The sequence below is a fragment of the Erythranthe guttata genome, chromosome 2, assembly GCF_056151865.1.
Source record: "Erythranthe guttata isolate IM_541 chromosome 2, IM_541, whole genome shotgun sequence".
In the NCBI taxonomy this organism is placed as follows: domain Eukaryota; kingdom Viridiplantae; phylum Streptophyta; class Magnoliopsida; order Lamiales; family Phrymaceae; genus Erythranthe; species Erythranthe guttata.
Genome location: NC_142534.1, coordinates 1,136,712 through 1,159,857, shown reverse-complemented (window position 1 = coordinate 1,159,857; position 23,146 = coordinate 1,136,712). Strand labels below are relative to the sequence as shown.

Here is a 23,146-nt window from a genome sequence, read left to right as displayed (position 1 = left end):
TTTATCGATTGTAACATAGAACAAACCGACATTAAACAAGTCCTAGAATAAAGTTGGTATTTGATACCAGTGCCCTGCACGCATATAGTCGTAATATAGTCCATGTAGTACAAATGTTCGTAAAATTGCGAAAACGAGTTTGTTTATGAAAATTTTGTTTTCTATTCACTTTCAAATAAGAGATATATTTTAAATAATTCAAATCAATGAAAAGCGTAAATATTTGCTATGAAAAAACTTTTAAATTCGTTAAATCACTTATAGTATAAGTTTGAAAACAACTACATCGGATGAATGTGGGTTCGATTTTTTTTCATTATTAAACGAAGTGTTTTTGTCAACTAGTGTAAGAAATTCGAATTCGGCTCATAAATTTTTGGGGAACAAAATGGCTCAAACTCGATCTAGGTCACAATTAGTTATGTCACTTATGATTGCTCAAATAAAATTGAGCCGAATAATCGGGCTTCGGATAGGTGCAACTCAATTATTGATCCCAATATGCATGTGAAAAGTTGTATATTAACATTTCCGATTTAAAATATAGGGTAAATTACACACACACCCATGAGGTATGCTTAAATAATTTTAAGGTCCCTATGGTATCAATAATTACACCTACCCCCTAAAACGTAGTTAGAAATTCTAACGGCATAATGCATTGGATACATTATTCCGATAGGGTTCTAATAGACTATTACTTTTTTTTTAGCTAGTGGTGGAGATAACATAGAGTTATGTGGAGTTATAAGGTGACATGGCTCCCCCAATATATCTTAAATCACCCATAACTCTTTGTTATCTCCACCACTTCCTGAAACTAATAGACCGTTAGAATTCCATCATAATAACGTATCCAATGCATTATCCTATTAGAGTTTATAACTGCGTTTCAAGGGGTGAGTGTAATTATCGATAGCACATGAACCTTAAAGTTATTTAACCATACATCAGGGGTGTGGGTGTAATTTACCCTAAAACATATTTAACTGGATAAATATGCGTGCATATATATATACACACATTGAAAAAAATCAAATAAAATATGTAAATACAAAACAAGCGGTGTGTGCAGTCGGAACAAAAACAGAAAAAAAGGAAAAAACTCACCGGCGCGTGAAAGAAAGTTGAAATGAGAAAACAAATGCACTGAGAGAGAGAAACACACACTCGCACACAGTCATGCAGTGTTGATGTTCATGAAGCAAGCCTAATTTACAGGTAAAATATATATATATATATATTTCACCCTTGATTTGTGCCCCACTCTTGTTCACAATCACCTACTTCCCAAGTATTTTCTCAAACAATTATCATTTTGCATTTTTTTTTACTTCCATTCGATGCAATTTACCCAGATTTTTTCCTTCTTTTGGCGAGATTAAATAAGGATGGCACTAAATTGTAGTAATAACTCACGGTTTCTGTCTGGATTTGGTGTTAGGGTTTTTCCCCAACCGGGTAAGCTGGAGTTTAACTTCGCTCGTTTGATCATGTTCCTTCGCTGGCTCGAGGCAACGTTAGTTTCTCTTTTTTCGACTCAATATTTCTTTGAATTTATTTTAATTTTTTGAATGATTGTGATCGTATATATTGGGTGTAGTTTTGTTTGTTGACATCATTCTTTCCGAGGGATGAATTTTGGGTAAATTGAGGGATTTAGTCTTAATAATTTATTGATCGGTGATGTTTACAGAATTTTGGATTTGGGGGATGAAATGCACAGGGTCTACATGTGGATATGGTCGGTAAGTGATTGCACTTGTTTACGTTTTTTTTTTGCAATTGATGATGTGCTAGAAAGTGTTCTTTTGATTATAGTTCACCGATAGGCTTAGATCGATATATAGGTGCTTGATGTTTTAGGAGACTAGACCACTGCCTTTTGGTATTAAATCAAAGTTCCTTATAAACAAAATTTCTGCGTATGCTAGCGATGCATTGTAATAGAAACGGTTTCAAATTAGGTGTTCATAAGTTGGATTTCCAAACAAGGCGTATATATTTATTTGACTTAATTCTGTGATACTATAAATCTGGTATGCTAAAAATAATTCACATGTTGATAGATGTTACACTTAGGGAATTCGGAATAGGTTTGAGTTTAGGTTAATGAATCAAAGCTGTGAAATGTGCCTTACGTTTGGGGAAGAAATGCTGATTATTGATATTATCCGAATATCAGAGACCAGAAGATGGATTTTGTTTGGATCTCCTTATTCATCATTTTCCTTTTTCCGTTTTGTGTTGGTTGGGGGTTGGGGAAGACAAGAAACCTTTAATATTCTCAAGTATAATAATATACTGCGACAGCTCTTTGCACGTGTTTTGCAATACTTAAACTTGGAGTGGTAACCTTAGTTGCTGACTTGCTTCTACGTGTGATATACTTGTCTGCTACACATTCTCAAAATTTTGTAGATTTTTTTAATTGGTGTAAAATCTTGCAGAGCGGTGATCTTGGGCTTCGCTTACTCTGGCACATTTTGCATCTGATTCTGAGCACATGGTACTTTATTATAGGTTTGATGGGTTCAGTTGAGAGCTTTCTTATCTCGAGTGGTTTGTTTAAACGGTACAGAGATCTTGATATCAGTAAAGTTCAGTACCTGGCAGTTGCTATAGACAGTGATGAAGCTCTTCAGACTCTGAAAGTTCTAGAACTGTTGCGGTGGCTTGAAGCTATTGGATTGAGAAAAGTTTGCCTCTATGATACTGCAGGTATAGAAACCACAACACCGTAAAGAAACTTTGGTTATACCTTTTGGGATATATTTTGCCAGATTTCCAGGTAAAATCTTAATTTGCTATTCCTTTTTTGCTGTAGGAGTGCTGAAGAAATCCAAAGAAGCCCTCACGCTATTGTTGAAAAATGAAAGAATGTCCAGTGTACTGCCCTCAGTTCTACATTATTAAGTTTCTATGTTACTGCCATCATTTGATATAATATTTCTTTTTTAAGCTGTGGTCATTGGATCACCAACTAGGATATTCACATGAAAAAATCTGTTTTTAATTGAAACAAGTTGTGTCTAGTCATAACTGACTGACTACAAAAAATCTGGGACTTCCTTGTTTGTGGCAACAACTCAAGTTCTTTTAACATTTAGAATTTGTCATTTTCGAAAACTGGCAGCTAAAATTTTCTAGCCAGTGGTAAAATACATTTAAATCTCACATGATGTAATGGTTCCGTTTTGATTATATATTGAGACAATTAGAAAACAAAAATCAGATTGCAGTATATACATTTCGTCCCCATAAATGGTGTTATGAATGGTCTCCAACCCAAAAAAGTGAACCATCTTTGTACAGGAAACTGCTAGTGATCCCCTTGTTGAAGAGAAATGTTTGAGTTTGGAAGTGATCTCTTTTTCTGATGGGAAACAAGCGGTGGCAAAAGCAGCTGATGTTCTCTTAAAGAAGCACTATTTGAGTTCCAACACTGAGAAGCCGAAGTTAACAGAGTCTGACATGACTGATGCTCTTGGAGCAATAGGTATGTTTTTTCATATGTTCCCCTATTCCATGTACGCGGTTTGATATGTTTTTTTTAAATGATTTTATTGGTAAATAGAAAGAGTATGTATTACTTTTCCTCTGGGTTTACAATCTCATCCATCGTTTTGGTGAAATCAGGGTATAGGGAACCAGAACCTGATCTCATGTTGATTTATGGGCCTGCAAGATGCCACATGGGTTTTCCAGCTTGGAGAATACGTTACACAGAGATCGTGTGAGTGTTGGTATTAAACTTCAATACTATCCGCTGAAACTTTTTCCACTGGTTCCTATTGAAGTACAATTCACTCAATATTTTGCCAATGTTCTCTGCACACTACGAGAGGCGATTTACTATAGCAAGTGAACATTATTAGAGAAATCATTAAGAACTTTAGAACAGACTTTAATTTGCTAGAATACACATTTAAACCTACATATGGAGACATTTAAGTGTTGACGCCCACAAATATCCTGATGTGCAGCTATAGCAAAATTACTCCTATTTGTTGGAAATTCATTTTTTTTCCCTAGCCGGCTTAACCTAAGACCAACAAAATTGCAAGGTTCTTGTTTGTTCGAGAGCATGTCTTTGACTATGTGTTTGGTTGCAGGCACATGGGACCATTGAAGTCGATGAAAATAGGTGCTCTCATAAAAGCCATTCATAGGTACACTATGGTGCATCAGAACTATGGTATGCATATCAACTTCTGCTCCGTATGCTTTCAGTTTGTAAGAGTGAATTAGCCACTGTTTGATCTGTTTTCGACCCATGAAGGCTCTTCGTAAACGGATAAAAGAAATAGAGATCCAATAGTTCCTTGAAAGCCACTTAAAAAAGTTTTATAACCTTGTTTTATTCAGAAAGCCATTTTTACCATTTTCCTTCGACACTGAATCTTGGATATGAACTTTGTTAAGATCAAAGCAGAGATTTATAAACCCGACATCATTTTCTAGGGAAATCTAGATTTGGAAGAAAATAAAAATGGATGAAAAATGATGTTTCCCTAGAATGGTTAACCAATAACCATGTTTTTAAAGATTTAAAAAATTGTTGGTTTCATGTATTCCGTCCGTTGTTTCTCAAAGGCTTGGAATTAGTTACGAATGGACGGTATACTTTTGCAAATATTGTACCTCCAGAGGAAATCAAAGAGACGTTTGGTACTTGTCATAGCGCGGATTGTAATAGAGTCGCACACCTCCGCAAGTTGTACATTATTTGACATGATTATTCAACTTTGCTTTCGTTCTAATATGCGTACTTTTTTGTTACCAGGTACATGAACTGGTGCTCCATTTACAGTAGGAACATGATTCTTGCCCCACTGGACGTTGCTAGGAAACCTCTAGACTATATTGTTACGTTGGATAATTTGGTTCTGTGCTTTGTGTTCATGAGGTGTATACAAATACTATTCAACCATATAACAATATTATGTCATTTATAAAAAAAACTTGCATCAATTTAGCTACTGTATAAATTTCTTTCTCCATTGACGTTGCAATCATTCCTGATTATTAACGGGGAACCATAAATTCAATGTTCTAACGTCAAAGTGTGAAAGTACAAAAAAAATGTTTTTTGATGCGATGAATAAAAAGCACGACTTATCCGATTATGCATTTAGATGACAATTCTTTTACATTATGACATTGTGACAATGCCTCAGAGATTTAATACACTTATCAAATGCTGGATTTGCTAAAAGGTGGAATTGGACTATAGAATGCCATCTTATGGATAGAGCTGCCTTCCAATATGCCTCTAGATTTAATATTCTGTTTCAAGAACTCCGTCAATGAGACCAAACTCCATAGCCTGCAGAGAGGAAGAGAGGTAAAATTAGGCCGATGCAGTTGTTGCTGTTTCCCATCTTTATTCCAACAAAATCGAGTTTGAAAAATGACACGATGTAAGAAACGTGAAAAGCCACAATATCAAGTTACATGTCTCGTCTGATAATATTTTGTAGCCCAGACATATAATCGAAGATAATTCAAATTTATGGTTTGATTCTACTGATACCAGCAAGATCCTATAATACTTACTATCTACGCCTAGAAAGCTGCCTCGCACGCTATGGTACCTTTGAGGACATTCAATAAATTAATTTAACTGGCTCTTAAAGATTGCAAATTTTCTGCGTAAATTCAGCTCCCATCAAAATATCAACACGTCTCATTCAATTTCTTCCCATGCTCAATTTTCTAATTTCTACTACCACGCCAACCTCGTTATTAGAGTCAAGTCACTTTTTAGTCGTTACCTTTTAATCTCAACAATTGATACATTCCTAAATTCCATACAGAAGAACGTCGACATTGTAGCATCATACAAATATCAGAAACAGAAGTCAAAAGCATAATATCACCTCAGAAACGGACAAGAACCGGTCTCTCTCGGTGTATTGCTGCACTTTCTCAAGAGACTGACCGGTAAAGGCAGAGTACATTTTGTCTATTTTCTGCATCCAATAACCATTAAGACAAAGTTAGAACAATACCATGCAACTTATATCTTAAGAGAGGCTGCACTTAGCACTGACGATTGTAAATTCATCCAAATCTCATTTAAATAGTCCAATCAGGAGAAACACCATCAATTTTAGCTTATGCTCGCTCTAAAGCCTTAGAAAAACCACAAGTTTGTAACAGTGTTAGCATACTTAAAGATTTCTGGCATGAAAAAAATCAAGAAAAAGCTAACAGAAAATCATACTTGTGTACAAACTACAAAACAATATTAAGAATGGACGGAAAAAAAAATACTGACATGACGGGATTGAACCGCTTCATTCACTTGGCGTCTTACATCTTCCACATGACCCTATAAATAGAGTAAAAAGGTCAAGTAAAAACTAATTGGAATTGACACTGCACGGCTGGTCTAATTTTTTCTCTAGAATCTAATGTCTTCCACCAAAATATTTACACATGAAGAAATGGTTCATACCCCACATCCACTTTGGGGTTGATGTATCATAATACGGGAATTTGGCATGGAATACCGCATTCCCTTTTCTCCACCAGCAAGAAGAAGTGCACCTTGGCTCGCAGCTACTCCAAAACATACCGTACCAACCCTGGGCTTTATCTGAAGTAAAGATTTATTGCATAGAAAATAAGATCAGAAAATTTTATGAAAATTGCCGAACGAGGCATGCTAAGTATCACTGGAAGTTGCAGTATAGATCAGCAGATGCAAAATTTTAAATCACAAAATAAAATAGAAGCATGTAGCCAACTGCAATCTTACCCAGGACATGCAGTCGTATATTGCCAAGACAGAGTAGGTACTCCCACCCGGGCAGTTCAGGTATATCTAACAAGGGCGACAACAGTAAACATAAACAAACAGAATAGATGGGGTCTTACTTTCTCACACTTGAAATATATTACTACGACTTTTAAAAGAAATTTGTACAAACCAAAATATCTGATTCTTCATCAATTGTTGCCAAAGTCACTAGTTGTGATATTACTCTCTGAGCCACCTGTGAATTAATTGGCTGCCCAATAAAGATTATTCGATTTCTGAACAAGACCGTGGAAAGGTCCAAAGGTCCCCCCGGAGTCATGACAGCTGGCATTACGGGTGGGTTTCCCTTTTTGGCTTCTATCACACCATTACTGATAATCGAAAGATTCGGTCAATTTGTAGCTACAGTAAACTACAGTAAGAAGGATAACAACAACTTGAAATAAAAGACGCGAGATATAGAGTTAATATCAGGTCAAGCAAACATAAACTAGAGGAGAATATAGAGAGAGCATAACTGACTCAATTCAAGATTAATCCAAAGCCAACCCGTTAAAAACTAACCTTAGTAACATCTAATCTTAGTAAGATCTTAACGAAAGAATAACTAACCTTGGAGTAGAGTAAATATCACTCTGGTCAAGCTTTAGTGGCGATTTACTCGTTCTACTTGAAAATCCTGGTAATATCACCAAATAAAATCCCAGTCATAACCAATCCTCATCACCAAAAACCCCATCCCCCACTCCAGTAAAAGAAAGACGAACAAAACGAAAATAAACTTATGAAAATGAAGATACTATTGAAAGAAAAAAAAAACAGCAATTCAGCATACTAAAAGGTAATAAACAATTAAACTCCTGCATATTTGCATATTATCAAAAGTGACATTGCAATTCAATATGATTATATAGAATGCATACCAATTAACGAAGAATCGCCATAGGAGCTTGATAGAGCTGAAGTTACAGGTTTAAAAGTTAAGTTTCTGCTCAACATGAAAAGATCGAATTCAATTAACAACCGGAGCAAGGAATAATCAAAAGAAAGAAGTTTCACACAAGATAATACGGAAAAAAACAACGCTGAAAGCTATACAGGACTGAAATACCTCTGAGTAAAAAGCTGAAACGATGAGACTTTTTTGTAACACGGGGAAGCAATTGATAGATTTAACGGCGTCGCCATTGCTGACGTCACCATTGTGCGAGGTTGGAGCCTTGGAGGAGATAGGAGTACCCGAATTGAGAAGACAGTATTTGGACTCGACCCGTTTTGTGCTCTTTATTAAATGATTTTATTTTATATTTTATTAATTTATTATTTTAGAAGGAACATATGATAGATATGAGAGAGATTATCGACTTCCATAAATTAATAATTGATAAATTAATAATTTTTTTTTTCGATCCCGTAAAATGTACTAAATTATTATTCGATAATTTAATATTTTACTAAATTAGTAAAGTTTTTTAAATTAGTAGAGTTTTGCTTGTCTCGACTGTATTAATTTATTGATGTACGTTTATTACCTTTCTAAAATTATTTTTATTGCTTAATGAGTAACTTAATTTAAAAATAAAATAAATTACATGATAGTTTTTTGAATTTGTAATTAATTTATCTATATTTTACGTGATCCGGCCCAATAGTTATACGGGCTCTTAATCCGGCCCATACACACACTCTTCCACCAGTCCGTTAAAGCGGTGAATTACTAATTCCATTTTCCGTCCAAGAAACCCCCCCAACCTTTTTAGTCCGTTAAAACTCACGTTAGGGTTTTAGACTCCAAAAACCTGTAAAGCCTTCGTCTTATTTTTCTGGTAAGTTGCAAATCGAATTGGGGCTGATTTTCACTCTCGAATTTTGTCTACTCCATTTCAGATTGTCGTTTTTCTTCGTCGGCAGATATATAAATGAGGGTGAAGAAGCAGAAGCGGCATCGGAGAGCCGTGCGATTTTACACGGCTTGTTTTGGATTCCGTGAGCCCTTCAAAATCCTCTGCGACGGGACTTTTGTGCACCATCTACTCACGAATGGTATCATCCCCGCCGATACTGCATTGGCGAATATTCTCGGAGCCACCGTCAAAATCTTCACTACCAGGTATTCTCTCTTTTATCTAATATCCGCCATTTTTTTTCTTCTTCTTCTTCTTCATATTCTAGTTGGCGAAAATGTTTTTTTTTTTTTTAATTTGGTAAATGAACTTTGGTTACAGTTGTGTTGTTGCTGAGTTGAAAAGCCTTGGTCAATCCTATTCCGACTCAGTTAATGCTGCTCGTAACCTGATAACTGCCAGGTCAGCTATTTATTTTCCGAATTCTGAACTCGGTGCATTGAGATTATGCTGCTCGTAACCTGATAACCCGATAACTCAAGAAATTTTTAGCAAGTAGAAAAATATGCTGTTAATTTGTCTGTGTTCTGATGCAAAATGTTGTTTAAAAGCTTATGTTATACAAGAAATTTTGGTCTGAGTCCTTTTTATTCGTTTGCTAGATTAAATTCATGTATAGTAAGAGCTTTTATATGCCTGAGCATGTGGGTTTGGTGAGAAGAGACAAAGTACCCTGCTTTCTCCTTATCTGATTAAGAAGAAATATATGATCTGAATGTATGTACACATATAATCCTGAGATAATCTGAACAATTTATATCTCATGATACGAAACTCCTATAAATACATTGATAGAGTAGTTGAATTTGCACATATAGATTGGGCCTATTAAGTTTATCGTTGTATTGCATGTGCAGCATCGTCTTATACCAATCAGATATCATCTCGTTAGAGTAATTAACTATAAATTTGACGGTGAAACTATGTTGCTTTGGCATTGTGACATGCTTGTATACTGAAAGGTAGTCGTACTTATGAAAACCATTGCAAGATAAAAAAGCATTTTTGAGAATTTTATTCTCATCTCTCTTTCACATACACATTCACACACAGCTGAATAGTCTCTCTGTCACTTGGCCGTAATTACCTCCCGAAGTCTCTGACTATCAAATTATACTGTACTTAATTCTCAATCTCAATTAATGGTTAAAATGTGCATGGCATATGAGATGTTTAATTGTTTGTCTGAATTGAAAACCTGTTTTGTAGATGTGAACATGAGAAGCGTAAGAGTGCTGTGGCATGCATAACAGACGTTATTGGAGAAAACAACTCGGAGCACTTCTTTGTTGCCACGCAGGACGCAGAGCTGAGAAAGAAGTTCCAAGAGGTTTCTTATTCCAAAACAAGACATGTCTTATCAGTTTCCGATACTGCATATCTTTTTGAATGATTAAATATCTGATATTTGGTGAATATTGTTTTGGACTATCCCCACTTTTAACACTGTTTAATTAATTTTTGGGGGGTCAGATTCCAGGTGTGCCTGTGATATATGCTCTCAGAAATGCTCTCTTTCTGGACCGCCCGTCAACAGTTCAACAAGAGTTTGCCAAGACTCTTGAAGAACAGCGGTCACGTATGACTGACTTGGAGTTCGAGATGCTAAAGCTGAAGAAGAAAAAGGCGATGACTGATAAAGCAAACGATTCTTCTGATGCAAATGAAGATCACGAAGATCATGTTTTAGATACAATGGAAGCCAAAAGAAATGTTAAAAGAAACAGAACAGATACAAAAGATCAAGCTCAATTCAAACGAAAGAGAGCTAAGGTTAGTAACTAAGATTCTCTCTCTCTCTCTCTCTCTCTCTCTCTCTCTCTCTCTCTCTCTCTCTCTCTCTCTCTCCCCACCCCTCCCTCCCTCCTATATTGCTTGCAGAATTCCACGTATAACTTGTACAAATTAATTCAATCAACAGTTGAAAGATGTGTTGTTTAAGTTGCACTCTAATTTTTGACTAGGTAGCCCAAATAGCTACTATCACAATTGAGAATATCAGATTAATATGGTGTGCTATGTGATGTTGTAACTCACACCACGGGTTTTCCCTGCTAAACAATGTGTATATAGTTGTTGCTGCTGCTTATTTGTGGACAAATGTGAAATTTCTTTGAGTATGGTGAATGTTGCTTACAGGGCAACCATTCTGCAAAAGAGAGCGAATGAATGGAGTATACATTTTGCTGATACCTCTTCCCCGTTGAATACTCAGTTTATGTATTGTTTGTTGCAGGGTCCAAACCCTCTGTCATGCAAGAAGAAAAAGTCCCAAGAGAACAAAGATGCTGCTTCAGGGAAGGTCTGTTGATATTAATTGTTTCAAATTGTTTCAGTTTAACTTTATATGGTGAATTTTCCTAGGAAAAGATGATGCTGACTCAGAATCAGTTAGTTAGGTGGTGTGTACAAAAGCTTTTGAAAACTGATTATGAGCTTTTTTTTGGCTCATAATTAGTTTTTGAGTGTTTGCAAAACCAACTTCTTATTTAGCTTCTTTGAACATAAGTTGTTTTAAGCTATAATATCAAGTTTATGGTTTAAAAGTACTTCCGGATAACAACCAATGGTGTTTGACATTCATACCCTTACTGGTTTTATCTAAATTCTTTGAATATGGATATTTTAGATACTTCACCAAAATAAGCTAAAAATTGAAGTTGATTTGCAAACACCTACAACTTCTTAATTGACAGCTTAAAGTTGATTTTTTAAAGGATTTGCAAACTCCCCCTATCTTTTAGCATGATTAATATTGGATGTATCACACAACCAATTAACCTATATAGTTATATGAAATGCTGTAGAGAAATATCCAATTAATATGATTGAACCTTCCAAGGATTACTTACGGGTTGGATATTTATGTGCTTCTATGTTTTTTTCAGTTTATTATATGTTATTTTAGGTGTCTCTCGATTACTGTCACAATTTTACCTGGTTCTGAGAGTTCGATTCTGATTGCAGGAGAGTAATGTTGATAACAACACAAATGTCAGGAGCAGGAAACGCAACAGATTGAGGAAAAGCAAAATTACTATTAGACAGACAGTTTAGTGATTGATATACGATGGATTTAGAGTCTTAAAATATTTCCCATCTTGTAGATTGATAGCATCCGATTTTGCCTGAGATACAGTTATCTTGCATTGTCAATGAGATTCGAATTAATATGTAGAACTAGTAGTTTCTTTCCAGAAATATAATGGCTACATTTCTTATTTTCGAAGCCTTTTCCTGGAGTTTATTGCTGATTATAAGATAAAACACAGATAAATATTATACAAATACATTTTATCGCAAAGCATTTGACTAAACGATAGGAACCCAAACAAAGTTATCTGCTGGAAAGAAATGGCATTCAGGGTGGGACCCAGGGGTGATACCGAGCACCTTGAATGCCACATGATTACGGCTCCACTGAGAAGTGTCCATGTGGCAGACAGCTATAGCTTCAACCTCGTCGCCATTCTCTCCGGTTAGTGAAACCTTAAACACCTTGCTTTCGCTCTCTTGGTAATGACAGTAGTAAACAGCATAAGGGTAAGGCATCGTATGGCATGCCACCGTTTTAGGGGCTGGAATTTCTTGGATTCCGATTACTTTATACTTCTGTAAGAGAGTGTTAGACAAAGTAAGATGAACTGTAGAGACAATCTTGATCTCTGTTTCCGAACCAAAGATCCCTTTTGCGAACTCGAGCATCGACTCTAAAGATGTTGCGCAGGTCTTGGTTTCGCCTTTTATATGTTTTGTCTCGCATTGTCTTAATGTGTCTTCGATGGCTATTGCTTGAGGTGAGCCTTGAGTAGTGGAGTAGGTTATCGAGTTCTTGAGATGAGAAGGGAATCGAATCGGCTTCTTCTCTTGATAGTACGCGAGGAGGCGAATCCGATTTCCTTCTCGGGAAGTAGATGGGAATTGTATTCCCTAGTTTGAGATCTTCTACAAAGAAGAACACTGTCAGTGAAGAATCTATGTGGTGGTGCACGTGGGAATGAACTTGCTCTATACGCATATCTGTTTCAACCCCATTAGAAGCTCCCTGCCCAATTAATGCCCAATTAACACAGGTAATAATAGATAATTTATTTCGTTAGAGATTTTGTTGAAGTAAATATACGTCTCGTTGAACCATAATTGTTTATGATATAGAAAATATTACCAGTAGAATCAGGAGGTGAAGCAGGAGAAAGCACAGTGAGAGCTTTACATCCATTGAAAAAAGGTTAAATCTTCATCATACAGTGCTTAAAAAAATACCAGAAGCTATATTAGGCCCATGAAAAAGCTATGTTGGGCCTTTAAAAAGTTGCATTGGGCCCACAAAAACGATTTAAGCAAAAAACGTATGTTATATTATATAATTTATATAGATATACGAGACGAAAACAAGGTTTTTTTATGTAAATTACGAAATAAATTTATATAAATATACTTTCCTATAACATTTAACAACGAAGTTTAAATTTTTGAGCGAATAACAAATGGAAGCATCATAGTTGAGTTTATTTCAATCAAATTGATACAACTTTATTTTGATTCTGAATTTATAATTAATGGATATTGTAGTTGGAGACTATGTATTAAAATTAGTTAAATCTATCATTATTGGAGATTTTTTAATATATAAATAGGATAATATTTAAAGCCTTAAAACAGGACCATATATATTCATGCGACTTTATCAATTTCACACCTAAAAGCGGTAAAAGCACTGTTCGATTTTTTGGTTAGCCGCATCTAGCAATCAGAACCGTTGATATGTTTAGTGCAGAAATCGACGATAACGAGCAACAATTTCTCTGCTGATACGCGATAGTACCAACGAGCGGGCGTCACAGAGAATAAATTTACAGGCGAAACAAGCCACTGAAGAAGAGAAGAGCTCAGGGAAGATGGAGGACAAGCGGAGAGATCTCGCCGGAATTCAGTCGCAGCCTTCGTCCATGGCGGAGACACCTCCATCGGAGCCTCCGACGTCTCGGCGGAGAGGCGGAGGGCAGAAACGGAAATCGGCCTCTATCAACAACAGCGGCGGTGGCGGCGGCAGCTCTACTTCTCAAATGACATCATCTAAGAGACAGGCCCGGGAGAAGCTGCCTCCGGTGCCTTTCCCTCCGATCCACATGAATGGACCCCTCACTAGGGCGCGCGTGCAACCGTACAACACCAACAGCTTGTCCGAGGTGAGTGCGGTGAAGAGCGAGGCGGAGATTGGGGAGGCGGCGGCGAAGGCGGAGATGAGTAGAGTGAGCGAAAATTGGGAGGCATTGGAGGCGAAGATTGAGGCTGAGTACGACGCCATCGTATCTAGGGATGCGAATGCTCATGTGGTTCCTATTCATGCTGGTGAGTGAGTAATTCGTACATTTTTTTTCCATCGAATTGCTTGATTTGCACTATTGAGATTTGTGGTTATGGAGTTTAGGGACACGTTTCTCACTTCAATTGTCCATTTTGGGGATTTTAGATCTGTGAGGTTGTATAATAGTTGTAATGTAGGTAACGAAGTGTCAGTTTTGTGATTATCAAGGGGGAAAAAGTAAGTACTCATATTTTGCAATTTTAGGTGAAGTATTTTGCTCTGAAGCATGCATTACGGTGTTTTGGGAACTTAGGGTTTGTTAGGGACAGGGAATGTGTTACTCCATCCACATCTTATCCCCAGACTAAATAGTTATAATGCCTTGTTTGTGATAATGAAATTAAATGAAATTATCGGGTAAGATTTTATATGTTTGATCCTGGGTTAAGTTGGAAAATATCCGAGGGAGACCATTGAGAATATTCTTTGTTCTTAAAATGATTTTATTTCTTAGGGACATTATGTGGAAATGATTGAGGAAAACTTTGTTCAGTGTTGAATGCTGCCTTGCCTCTCTGCCTTATTCCCTTCGGTCTTTCTCCTTTTCCAACTGACGATTAATTGCCTTTTTGGTTCTTCTCAGTGTTTTTCATGGGAGGCGGAATCATACGAGAAATCCAAATTCATTAGAAATCTTGTTTCATATTTGTTTTCAATATCCAGTCCTTGAAGTTTAGGTTTTATTAGATACTGTAGACCAATTTATCTTTCTGTGGTTATCTGTGTTATAGGTTGGTTTTCATGGACAAAAATCCATCCATTGGAGGAGAGGATGTTGCCTTCATTCTTTAATGGGAAATCAGAAAGTAGGACTCCAGAAATATATACGGAGATACGTAATTGGATAATGAAGAGATTTCACCACAATCCTAATGAACAAATTGAGTTGAAACATCTTAACGAGCTCACAGTTGGAGATATGGATGTTCGGCAAGAGGTGATGGAGTTTCTTGACTACTGGGGTTTGATTAATTACCATCCATTCCCTCGTAATGAACCTGCTGCTATGCTTGTTGATGCTGACAGTAACAAAGACGAAATTGTTAAAATGGACTCTCTGGTTGAAAAGCTCTTCCAATTTGAAAGTGTGGAATCATGGACTCCAATTGTTCCTAGGATGACTACAGCGATACCAGCCATGTCATCTGGTTTATTACCGGAATCTGTCATTGCTGATGAACTGGTGAAGTCTGAGGGTCCTTCGGTTGAGTACCATTGCAATTCTTGTTCAGGAGATTGTTCTCGGAAACGCTACCATTGCCAGAAGCAGGTTCCTTGTTTTTGCTATTCTTTTTCCCCTTATCAAATGTTTATTTTGGGTGCAGAAGCATCTATGAGGATGCATCCTTTGCAGTAGTTTATTTTTTGAAGTACCCGAAAACAGAGATTTTGCATAATAGGTCCCTTGCCACAGGCATTGATTAGAAACTCAGTGATTACATGTTGCAAATATAGATACCATCACAATTGAATTCATTTAAAAAATAATGGATAAAAGCCTGTTTTGTGTGCATGGATATTTGCTTTCTTACCCATTTTGACATTGGGATTCTTAATGTGCTAAAATAGTCCTGCAGTTTGTTAATACAAAAAGAAAAAAATGATAATTCAGGGTAAATACTTGTAGTGTCTTGGTCTTTACCCGTTGAAAATGCCAGTAAGATGCATCTATGACAGTTGTGAACTCTATTATTTATGCACCGAGACATGAACTCTACGAAATTACTTAGAAATGTTCCAAAATGAGAGAAATCATGAGGCCCTTCTTGCACATGTTCTCAGTTCGAAACATCATATGAAAACAGTGACCGAGTCAAAGGGGTATTTCATGTAAACAATGTGTGAGATTACTCAATTCAGTGAAAAGCTAAATGAAAATTGGTACTTCATTCCTGAATAAACTATCGATACACATACAATTCTTCTATTTTGTTATCTTCTTTTATGCATACCTGTTGATTAACATTTGCTGGAAGGAAGTTGCTAAATATTATTTAATCCTTTAATGGTGTAGAATAGTTGTTACGTAGTAGTAGAAACAAAATCTGCAGCTCCTGTGACTAATTATGTAAGTTGCTGACTTTAGATTTGTGTTATGCATTCACTTTCTATTAGCTTGTAGATTGTGTAACTATTTATATATACTAGCTGTTACTGGTTCCTATATAGTATGTGTTAACCATCCACTCTAATCTCAAGAATGATATCATGATATATTTCCATCCAGTTTCAATGACTACCTATATTTTCCATTAAATTTACGTTCTTGTTAAACCAATCTGTAAAACAGGCAGATTTTGATCTTTGTGCGGATTGTTTCAACAATGGGAAGTTTGGCTCTGATATGTCCCCATCCGATTTCATTCTTATGGAACCAGCAGAAGCTGGTGGTGTAAGTGGAGGGAACTGGACAGATCAAGAAACTCTTCTACTCCTTGAAGCGATAGAAATATTTAAAGATAACTGGAGTGAGATTGCTGAGCATGTAGCCACAAAGACAAAAGCTCAGTGTATACTGCACTTTGTTCAAATGCCTATTGAAGACGCATTTTTCAACCATGGCGACGAAAATAATGATGCTCCTAAAGAAAATGTAGTACCGGTTTCCGACAGTACTGAAGTTTCAGCTCCAAAAGCTGACGATGACATTGACACTCCTCTAAAAGATGTCCCTGATATTACAGAAAACCAGGGTGGTGCTACAGACAATCAGGATTCATCCTGTCCGATGGAAATCTCAAAGCCAGATGAGGTCAAAGAATTGGATGGGGGTCTTGAAGATGGGAAGAGTTTTGCGTTGAAGGCTCTCAACGAAGCATTTGAAGCTGTGGGTTATCTTCCTTCACCTGAGGAAAGTCTATCATTTGCAAAAGCTGGTAATCCTGTGATGGCATTGGTATGTGGAGTTTCCTCCCTTTAATCAAACAATGAGTATCTTATCATGTTTTCCTTTTACAGAAAAAAAATCTGTATTTGTGGGCAATAAATTTTAAACCCCACCAAGTTAATAATGAATTGCTCGATGAGTTTATAATATGAGTAATGAATCTTGGTATTTTTATATGTACAGGCTGCATTCCTTGTGCGATTGGTGGAACCTAACATTGCGAATGCATCAGTTCGTAGCCTTTTGAAATCTCTATCGAGCAATTGTTCAAGCGAACAGCTTGCTGCAAGGCACTGTTTCCCTTTGGAAGATCCACCCGAAGACATGAAGGATGTGGTCGATCCAGAGGGGTTTGTGTATTTAATTATCATCTTCATACTATTACTATATCTGTGATTAATATTCCTGATATCAATGTAATTCTTTCAGAGCTGCAACTGTAACAAATGAACATGAAGAAGTTCAAAAGGACAAGACTAAACATGCCGAAAAGCTGGATAAAACACCTGATTCAGTTGCTGACGGAATCAACTTACGCGATGATGAAAACGACAGAAGTAAGGATTCTCTTATTGAAGAAAATGATGAAAAGACGGATACTACTTCTAAAGACCAGAAACCTGTGACTTCTCCCAGTGGTGACTGTGCAGACAGATCCGATACTCTGAAGGAGCCTAATGGAATGGTCACTAACGAGGAAACTCAACCGGTCTCAAAAACTGAACCAAGTAGCTCTAATTTAGAACAGGTTCCAAAAGATGGTGAAGAATCTCTTGTTGCGGCATCTCATACTGAACTCCAACCCGATACTGTGAAGGAATCAGAAGGAGCTTCTGTGAAGGAATCAGAAGGAGCTTCAGGTGGGGAAACCTCTCAGTCTAAAGAGATTCTAAAAGATGAATTAATGCTGCCTATCCCTGAAAAGGAAGAAGCTGATGTGTCGATACCAAATTCAACAACTGAAAAAGAAGAAAATACAGGTAATTGAATGAAGTTTGTTTTTGTCATTTGATAGAAGATGTAAAGTTTTTGGAGATTTGGAATTAACGGGGGTTAAAAATCAATGAATCACGATGAAGGTTGGAGGCAGTTGACAATACATTAGATTTTCTGTAATAACACATCTCTTTGCCATGTTTAACTCGGACCATAAAATGAGGATATGCAAAATATGGAATATCCATCTTCAGAATATGCTAAAAACATGTAAAAGCACCAAGAGGGCTTTGTTAGGAAAAAAAACACGAAAATCTCATTGGATATCATCATCTATTTGATGTTAAACCAGGTGACGGAGAAGCTAAAGAAAGTGACAGTCAAAAGAATAAACCCCTAGTGACAGAAAATGATCTTGACGTCAACAAAAAGTTGAAGCAAGCTGCAGTTACTGCCCTTTCAGCTGCAGCAGTGAAAGCAAAGCTTCTTGCAGACCAAGAAGAAGATCAAATACTTCAGCTTTCTACATCACTTGTAGAAAAACAGGTATGTTTATATCTAATAGCCCTTCTGCTAGACCTGGAAATGAACTTTGTTGGTATCAATGACTTTGTTCGTTTACAAATTTCCAAAGTGCATCGAGGCCTGTATTTTTCGCATCAAATATTATATAAGTTTATACGATTTCAATAGCTTAGGTACCTTTGTTGCAGTTGTACAAACTGGAAGCCAAGTTGTCTTTCTTCAACGATATGGAAAACGTGGTGATGCGAGTTAAGGAACAGTTGGATAGGTCGAAGCAGAGGCTTTTCCATGAGAGAGCACACATAATCGCAACACGATTTGGGATGTCATCATCAAATCGTCCTAATGCACAGAATTTACCTCCCAACAGACCCCCCATTAATAATGTACCCAACATGGCATCAAGACCTTTTATGGGCATGAACTCACTTAGGCCTCCTATTTCGAGACCAATGATGACAGCGAATCCTGCTCCAAATTCGTTTATGCCTGGAAGTGCAACAGGAAGTTCAGTGCAGCCTAATGCAGATAAGCTTTCTTCTGTTAGCATGAAGTGAAGTACTCTCTGCTCGCCTGTACAACTACCTTCTACCAAGTAAGTATTGTGTCATAAATCACCGCCTTGTGATTCAACTAAGTGTTTTGAAATATTTGACCGACTCGTGATAATTCGTATGCTGAAAGTTCTAAAACAGAGGTATTCACGATAGAAAAGAGAAAAAAATAATAAAGCAAAACACAAATTGCTCAAAATCTTTTCGTTTGGTGAAGTAGGCTCTAATTTTATGCTCCTTCATGCTTGGTCTATTTCCAAGGAGAAAATTAATTCAACGTTATTTTTTACATCCTCTAAATTAAGGGTTTTCTCTGAGATGGCTCATTAGTTTTCCTTTTTTTTCTTTTTTTCTTTTTTCTTTTTTTTTTTTTTTATTTATGTTTATCAAACAGTTTCTTAAAGTCTTCCAACAGCCCTTCATATGAATATTAGTACTGCATACGACATATAACTGTTTCACTGAGATGTTCTATTTCTGCAGTCCTCGTATGCAAGTTCATTAATTGAAGTTATCATGAATTTATCAGATCGGTGTGTAAATCGTGTTTTAGTGTTGAAAGAGGTGCTGAACCAGGGAATTTTAAGCATGTATCTCTGGTCCAACTCAAAGGCAAGATCCTCTACTTGAACGGTAATCAAATAATTTAATGCCAAGAGATGGAAGATTTGGAATGACGTCACTTGATCAATAACGTAGAAGCATCTCATCAGAAGTAGGATACAACAGAGGGAATGCTTCTTTACTAGCTGCAGTTTGGTATCTGTGTTTGTAGGTCGGAGAAAATTGTATACTTGTTGTAACTTAAATCGTCTCGATTAAAAATGCAAATTTTACGGTTCTCCTTGTAGTAGTTGAACTCAGGTAAGTTCTATAAGAGTAGCCCTGGATAACTTAACTTATTTCCGATTCCATTTACTTGTCCGTGTAGAAAATAGAAATGAAGTGCAGCATCTATTTTGATCTAAATATACAAGTTCATCAACATCGCCAATCCATACCAAAGAATCTTGCAAGTCCTCACAAGCAAGAGTTTCACGTAGAAAATTATTCACGGTTATTAATGTACTGGAAGAATACTATATAACAAAGTACATCACGTTCACAGTGCCCAAGCAAAAAAGTTCGATGAAGGGAGTTCACTACACAATCAAAACACTAGTGTACATATGTAACATGGAAAAGCACACAAAAAACACACAAGGATAACACCACTTTGTTCTTATCCTTCTTGAGAAACATTTAGATGATAAACGTCGTTCAACATTCGCATCCAGTTGACCTTTGCTGGCTGCTGCTCCCAACGTCAATTGTGTCCGGCAAATATCTTCACCAACGTCAACAATGTTCACAAGGAGAAAAACAATATCAGTATTAAAAAAAAAAAAAAAAAAAAAAAACTACGATTGAGACGTGTACAAATCATAGCCCTAAACAAACCTACAAATATGCAAGATAGGACAGTAAAAAGTCAGCACTATTAATTTCTCGGTACACGAAAAGGATAATCGTCAAATAAATTACAGCAAAGCATGCAAGCTAATAGATCAGTGCCCTGAGGATGAACTTACTCGTACACATGAGAAAACTAAGCAACATATATGGTACATTTCTAGACTTCGGCATTCATGCCTAACATGTATGTCTCGTCTAATCATGCATATATAACTGTCTCATGGTTAATGAAATTAACGGACAAAAACCACCGTAGATTAAGCTCATTCATACTCACTGTGAACAAATTTATCAGAAACAATATCCATGTCTAATTAAATGCAATTTTCAACTTACATTTCTTCTTCTTCTCCACTCTTGAGGGCATTCTTTGCAATGATCTGGAAAGCCTCTTCCACATTGGTACCTTCTTTGGCAGAAGTCTCAAAGTAGGGAATATTTCCCTTCGAGGCACACCAAGCCCTAGCCTTTTTCTCAGATACCTGTATCCGTTCAAACAAATTTGAGCTGAGTATCAGCATAACAGAGGAAATAAGAGGAGAATGGAAATGTGTGTGATCGATCGTATTTGGAAGAACATGGCACTTTTTCTAAAGATTTTTTTCCTATGGATGGTGTCACATCAAATTTTAACAATATTTGTTATGTTATTATAAAATATGGTAATAATTGGAATATAAAGAAAGATGACAGAAGGTTAGGCGAGAGAGGATTACCACTCTACTGTTTCCACCATCAACATCAACCTTGTTGCCGATCACAACAAATGGGAAATTTTCTGGATCTGATGGGCTTGCCTGCACGAAATTTCAGATTTTAGTATTCATTTCATTTCTTCAAATGATAAGGAATATAGATCACATATGGATTATACAGCTTCCTTTATCAGAAGTGTCCAGCGCTGGGTTACAAGTCGATCTGTACTCAGGCCACATAATTTTAAATTTTAATCAACATCGGAGAACAATTCATTGCAAGACCTCAAAGATTTCAAGCCATACCACGATAACACATAAATAACATTGTCTGTTGATTTACACTCATATTACAAGAATGAAATCAAAAGAATGCCCAATCCAAATCTAAAACTAAGAGAGCTAATGCGAAAGGTAATGTTGATCTCAATCTGATGTGCTAATTGAACATAGGCAGGCATTTAAAAAAGGCAGCAAGAAAAATATAAATACCTGAATCAAGAACTCTTCCCTCCAATTATTAAGATTGTCGAATGATTTCATCACATTGACATCATAAACAAGCACACAGCAATCAGCACCACGGTAGAATGCAACCCCAAGACTCTGAAATCTTTCTTGTCCAGCTGTATCCCATATCTAATTAAACAAAAACTCAATGTTAGGGCTTTCCTAAAGGTATCATAAACAAAAGAAGGGAGATCAAAAAGGTAAATAGCAAGAAAAAAAGACGAGAAAAATAAAATAGGGTACGTCGCAAGAACACAATACTTCCAAATGATAGTTGTGTGACTAAATATCTATTCTAAAAAGAGTACCAAGATGATGTTTTCTCTTACGGCTTGTCTAAGATATAAATATTGTTTCTATATACAAATTACAAATTCACAAATTGCTCTACAAGCCAATAACAACAAATATTTAGACTTGGTGTATTTACAAAACAGATAATGTTTCAGACTAACCTGTAAAGTAAAAAGACGGTCCTCAAACTGCACTTCCTTTGTAAGGAAATCTGCCCCAATTGTTGCCTTGTATTGGTTGCTAAACTTCTTATTCACATATCTTTAAGCGACAGGTCAAGAAAATGAACAAACTAAAAAGTACAATCAATTTTCACAATAGGCCTGCAAAATTTCATAATTAACAATCATACAATTAATAATTAGTTCTTAAGGATACTGATTCATCAACGAGGTCTTCCCAACCCTGCAAATCACATACAAAAAGTAAACCGATTACCAAACACCCGTGTATCAACATATACATACATGTTTCGACAAAGTATTCCAATGCACCAGATAATCTTTTCCTCTATTTCAGTTTAATGGAGCAACAATGAACATAAATTATTGTACAGATGGAACTGATTCATACATTGCTTAATCTAAACATTGAATCTGTTACTTAATTTTACCAGATTAATGCCATCACACATCCAAACGGTCAGCAAACTGAGATCGCTTAAAATTAAACCTTAACACCAAAGTTTCAACAAATTGTGCTCTAAACCTAATAATTAAGATCACAACAACAACCAAATCGACAAAAAAAAAAAAAAACGCCAAATTACAGCTACATCCAAACAAGCAGACAAAATTCGAATAAAATTGAGTTGAAAATAGAAGAATAACTGACCCACTGTCGCCTAGAATGATAACCTTGAGAAGAGCTCTTCTGCGGGAAGGCATCGTCTGGACTTCGGGTTGGATAGCTGACCCGATCTAAGATTCTCTCTCTCTTTCTCTCTCTCTCTCTCTCTCTCTCTCTCTCTCTCTCTCTCTCTCTCTCTCTCTCACTGTGTGTGTTTATCACAGAAGTTCAATTTGGGTTTTTTGATCCAAATTGTTGCTTTCTCTCTCTATCTGCTCGAGCCTGTTTTCTCTCTCTAGACGGTAGAACAGTTGGCAAACGGATGTTTCTAGTTGGCTTAGTACAAGTCATGCTCTATTGCCAATTGTTTATTCAAAATATCTGTCTTATAATAATAATTCACATCTAGTTTTTATTTTTTTATAAATCAATAATTCACGTCTAGTTCGACATTAGTAAC

The 23,146-nt window shown here is 36.4% G+C and overlaps 5 protein-coding genes and 1 pseudogene across 10 annotated transcripts; 3 read left to right on the top strand and 3 right to left on the bottom strand.

The window, feature by feature from the left end:
* The first annotated feature begins 1,015 nt into the window (after window positions 1–1,015).
* On the top strand, window positions 1,016–4,991 carry LEW1 (Undecaprenyl pyrophosphate synthetase family protein). The gene is made up of 9 exons (XM_012981580.2): window positions 1,016–1,221; window positions 1,445–1,519; window positions 1,697–1,748; window positions 2,451–2,721; window positions 2,828–2,889; window positions 3,316–3,499; window positions 3,640–3,736; window positions 4,116–4,198; window positions 4,787–4,991. Exons 2-9 carry the CDS (start codon window positions 1,494–1,496, stop codon window positions 4,792–4,794), a joined length of 783 nt encoding a protein of 260 aa, XP_012837034.2. The 5' UTR covers window positions 1,016–1,221; window positions 1,445–1,493; the 3' UTR covers window positions 4,795–4,991.
* Window positions 4,992–5,274: 283 nt separating this feature from the next.
* CLPP6 (CLP protease proteolytic subunit 6) lies at window positions 5,275–8,112 on the bottom strand. Its single transcript, XM_088822766.1, has 9 exons — window positions 7,881–8,112; window positions 7,693–7,757; window positions 7,382–7,448; window positions 6,939–7,140; window positions 6,767–6,832; window positions 6,464–6,604; window positions 6,284–6,337; window positions 5,883–5,975; window positions 5,275–5,329 (listed from the first exon to the last, which is right to left on the bottom strand). Exons 1-9 carry the CDS (start codon window positions 7,970–7,972, stop codon window positions 5,282–5,284), a joined length of 828 nt encoding a protein of 275 aa, XP_088678892.1. The 5' UTR covers window positions 7,973–8,112; the 3' UTR covers window positions 5,275–5,281.
* A 389-nt stretch (window positions 8,113–8,501) lies between these two features.
* On the top strand, window positions 8,502–11,894 carry MEE21 (PIN domain-like family protein). 2 transcript variants are annotated; one of them, XM_088822753.1, is made up of 7 exons: window positions 8,502–8,595; window positions 8,681–8,879; window positions 8,995–9,075; window positions 9,883–10,003; window positions 10,147–10,446; window positions 10,910–10,975; window positions 11,641–11,894. In XM_088822753.1, exons 2-7 carry the CDS (start codon window positions 8,689–8,691, stop codon window positions 11,728–11,730), a joined length of 849 nt encoding a protein of 282 aa, XP_088678879.1. In that variant the 5' UTR covers window positions 8,502–8,595; window positions 8,681–8,688; the 3' UTR covers window positions 11,731–11,894. The 2 variants fall into 2 exon arrangements, with proteins under 2 accessions (XP_088678879.1, XP_012837037.2); XM_012981583.2 differs by lacking the exon at window positions 8,502–8,595 and having other exon boundaries at window positions 8,613–8,879.
* Window positions 11,861–12,892, bottom strand: LOC105957638 (BURP domain-containing protein BNM2A-like; annotated as a pseudogene). Its single transcript, XR_016033380.1, has 2 exons — window positions 12,839–12,892; window positions 11,861–12,718 (listed from the first exon to the last, which is right to left on the bottom strand). The product of XR_016033380.1 is annotated as a BURP domain-containing protein BNM2A-like (transcript).
* Window positions 12,114–19,845, top strand: CHB3 (DNA-binding family protein). 4 transcript variants are annotated; one of them, XM_088822740.1, is made up of 9 exons: window positions 12,114–12,746; window positions 13,451–14,025; window positions 14,773–15,311; window positions 16,332–16,937; window positions 17,112–17,278; window positions 17,358–17,908; window positions 18,217–18,410; window positions 18,578–18,984; window positions 19,473–19,845. In XM_088822740.1, exons 2-8 carry the CDS (start codon window positions 13,572–13,574, stop codon window positions 18,944–18,946), a joined length of 2,880 nt encoding a protein of 959 aa, XP_088678866.1. In that variant the 5' UTR covers window positions 12,114–12,746; window positions 13,451–13,571; the 3' UTR covers window positions 18,947–18,984; window positions 19,473–19,845. The 4 variants fall into 4 exon arrangements, with proteins under 4 accessions (XP_088678866.1, XP_088678872.1, XP_012837036.2 ...); XM_088822746.1 differs by having other exon boundaries at window positions 12,155–12,746; window positions 19,427–19,845; XM_012981582.2 differs by lacking the exon at window positions 12,114–12,746 and having other exon boundaries at window positions 13,321–14,025.
* A 96-nt stretch (window positions 19,846–19,941) lies between these two features.
* On the bottom strand, window positions 19,942–23,000 carry LOC105957639 (ras-related protein Rab7). The gene is made up of 8 exons (XM_088822761.1): window positions 22,888–23,000; window positions 22,732–22,835; window positions 22,276–22,302; window positions 22,059–22,158; window positions 21,586–21,732; window positions 21,115–21,195; window positions 20,735–20,880; window positions 19,942–20,270 (listed from the first exon to the last, which is right to left on the bottom strand). Exons 2-8 carry the CDS (start codon window positions 22,782–22,784, stop codon window positions 20,204–20,206), a joined length of 621 nt encoding a protein of 206 aa, XP_088678887.1. The 5' UTR covers window positions 22,785–22,835; window positions 22,888–23,000; the 3' UTR covers window positions 19,942–20,203.
* Window positions 23,001–23,146: the final 146 nt, after the last annotated feature.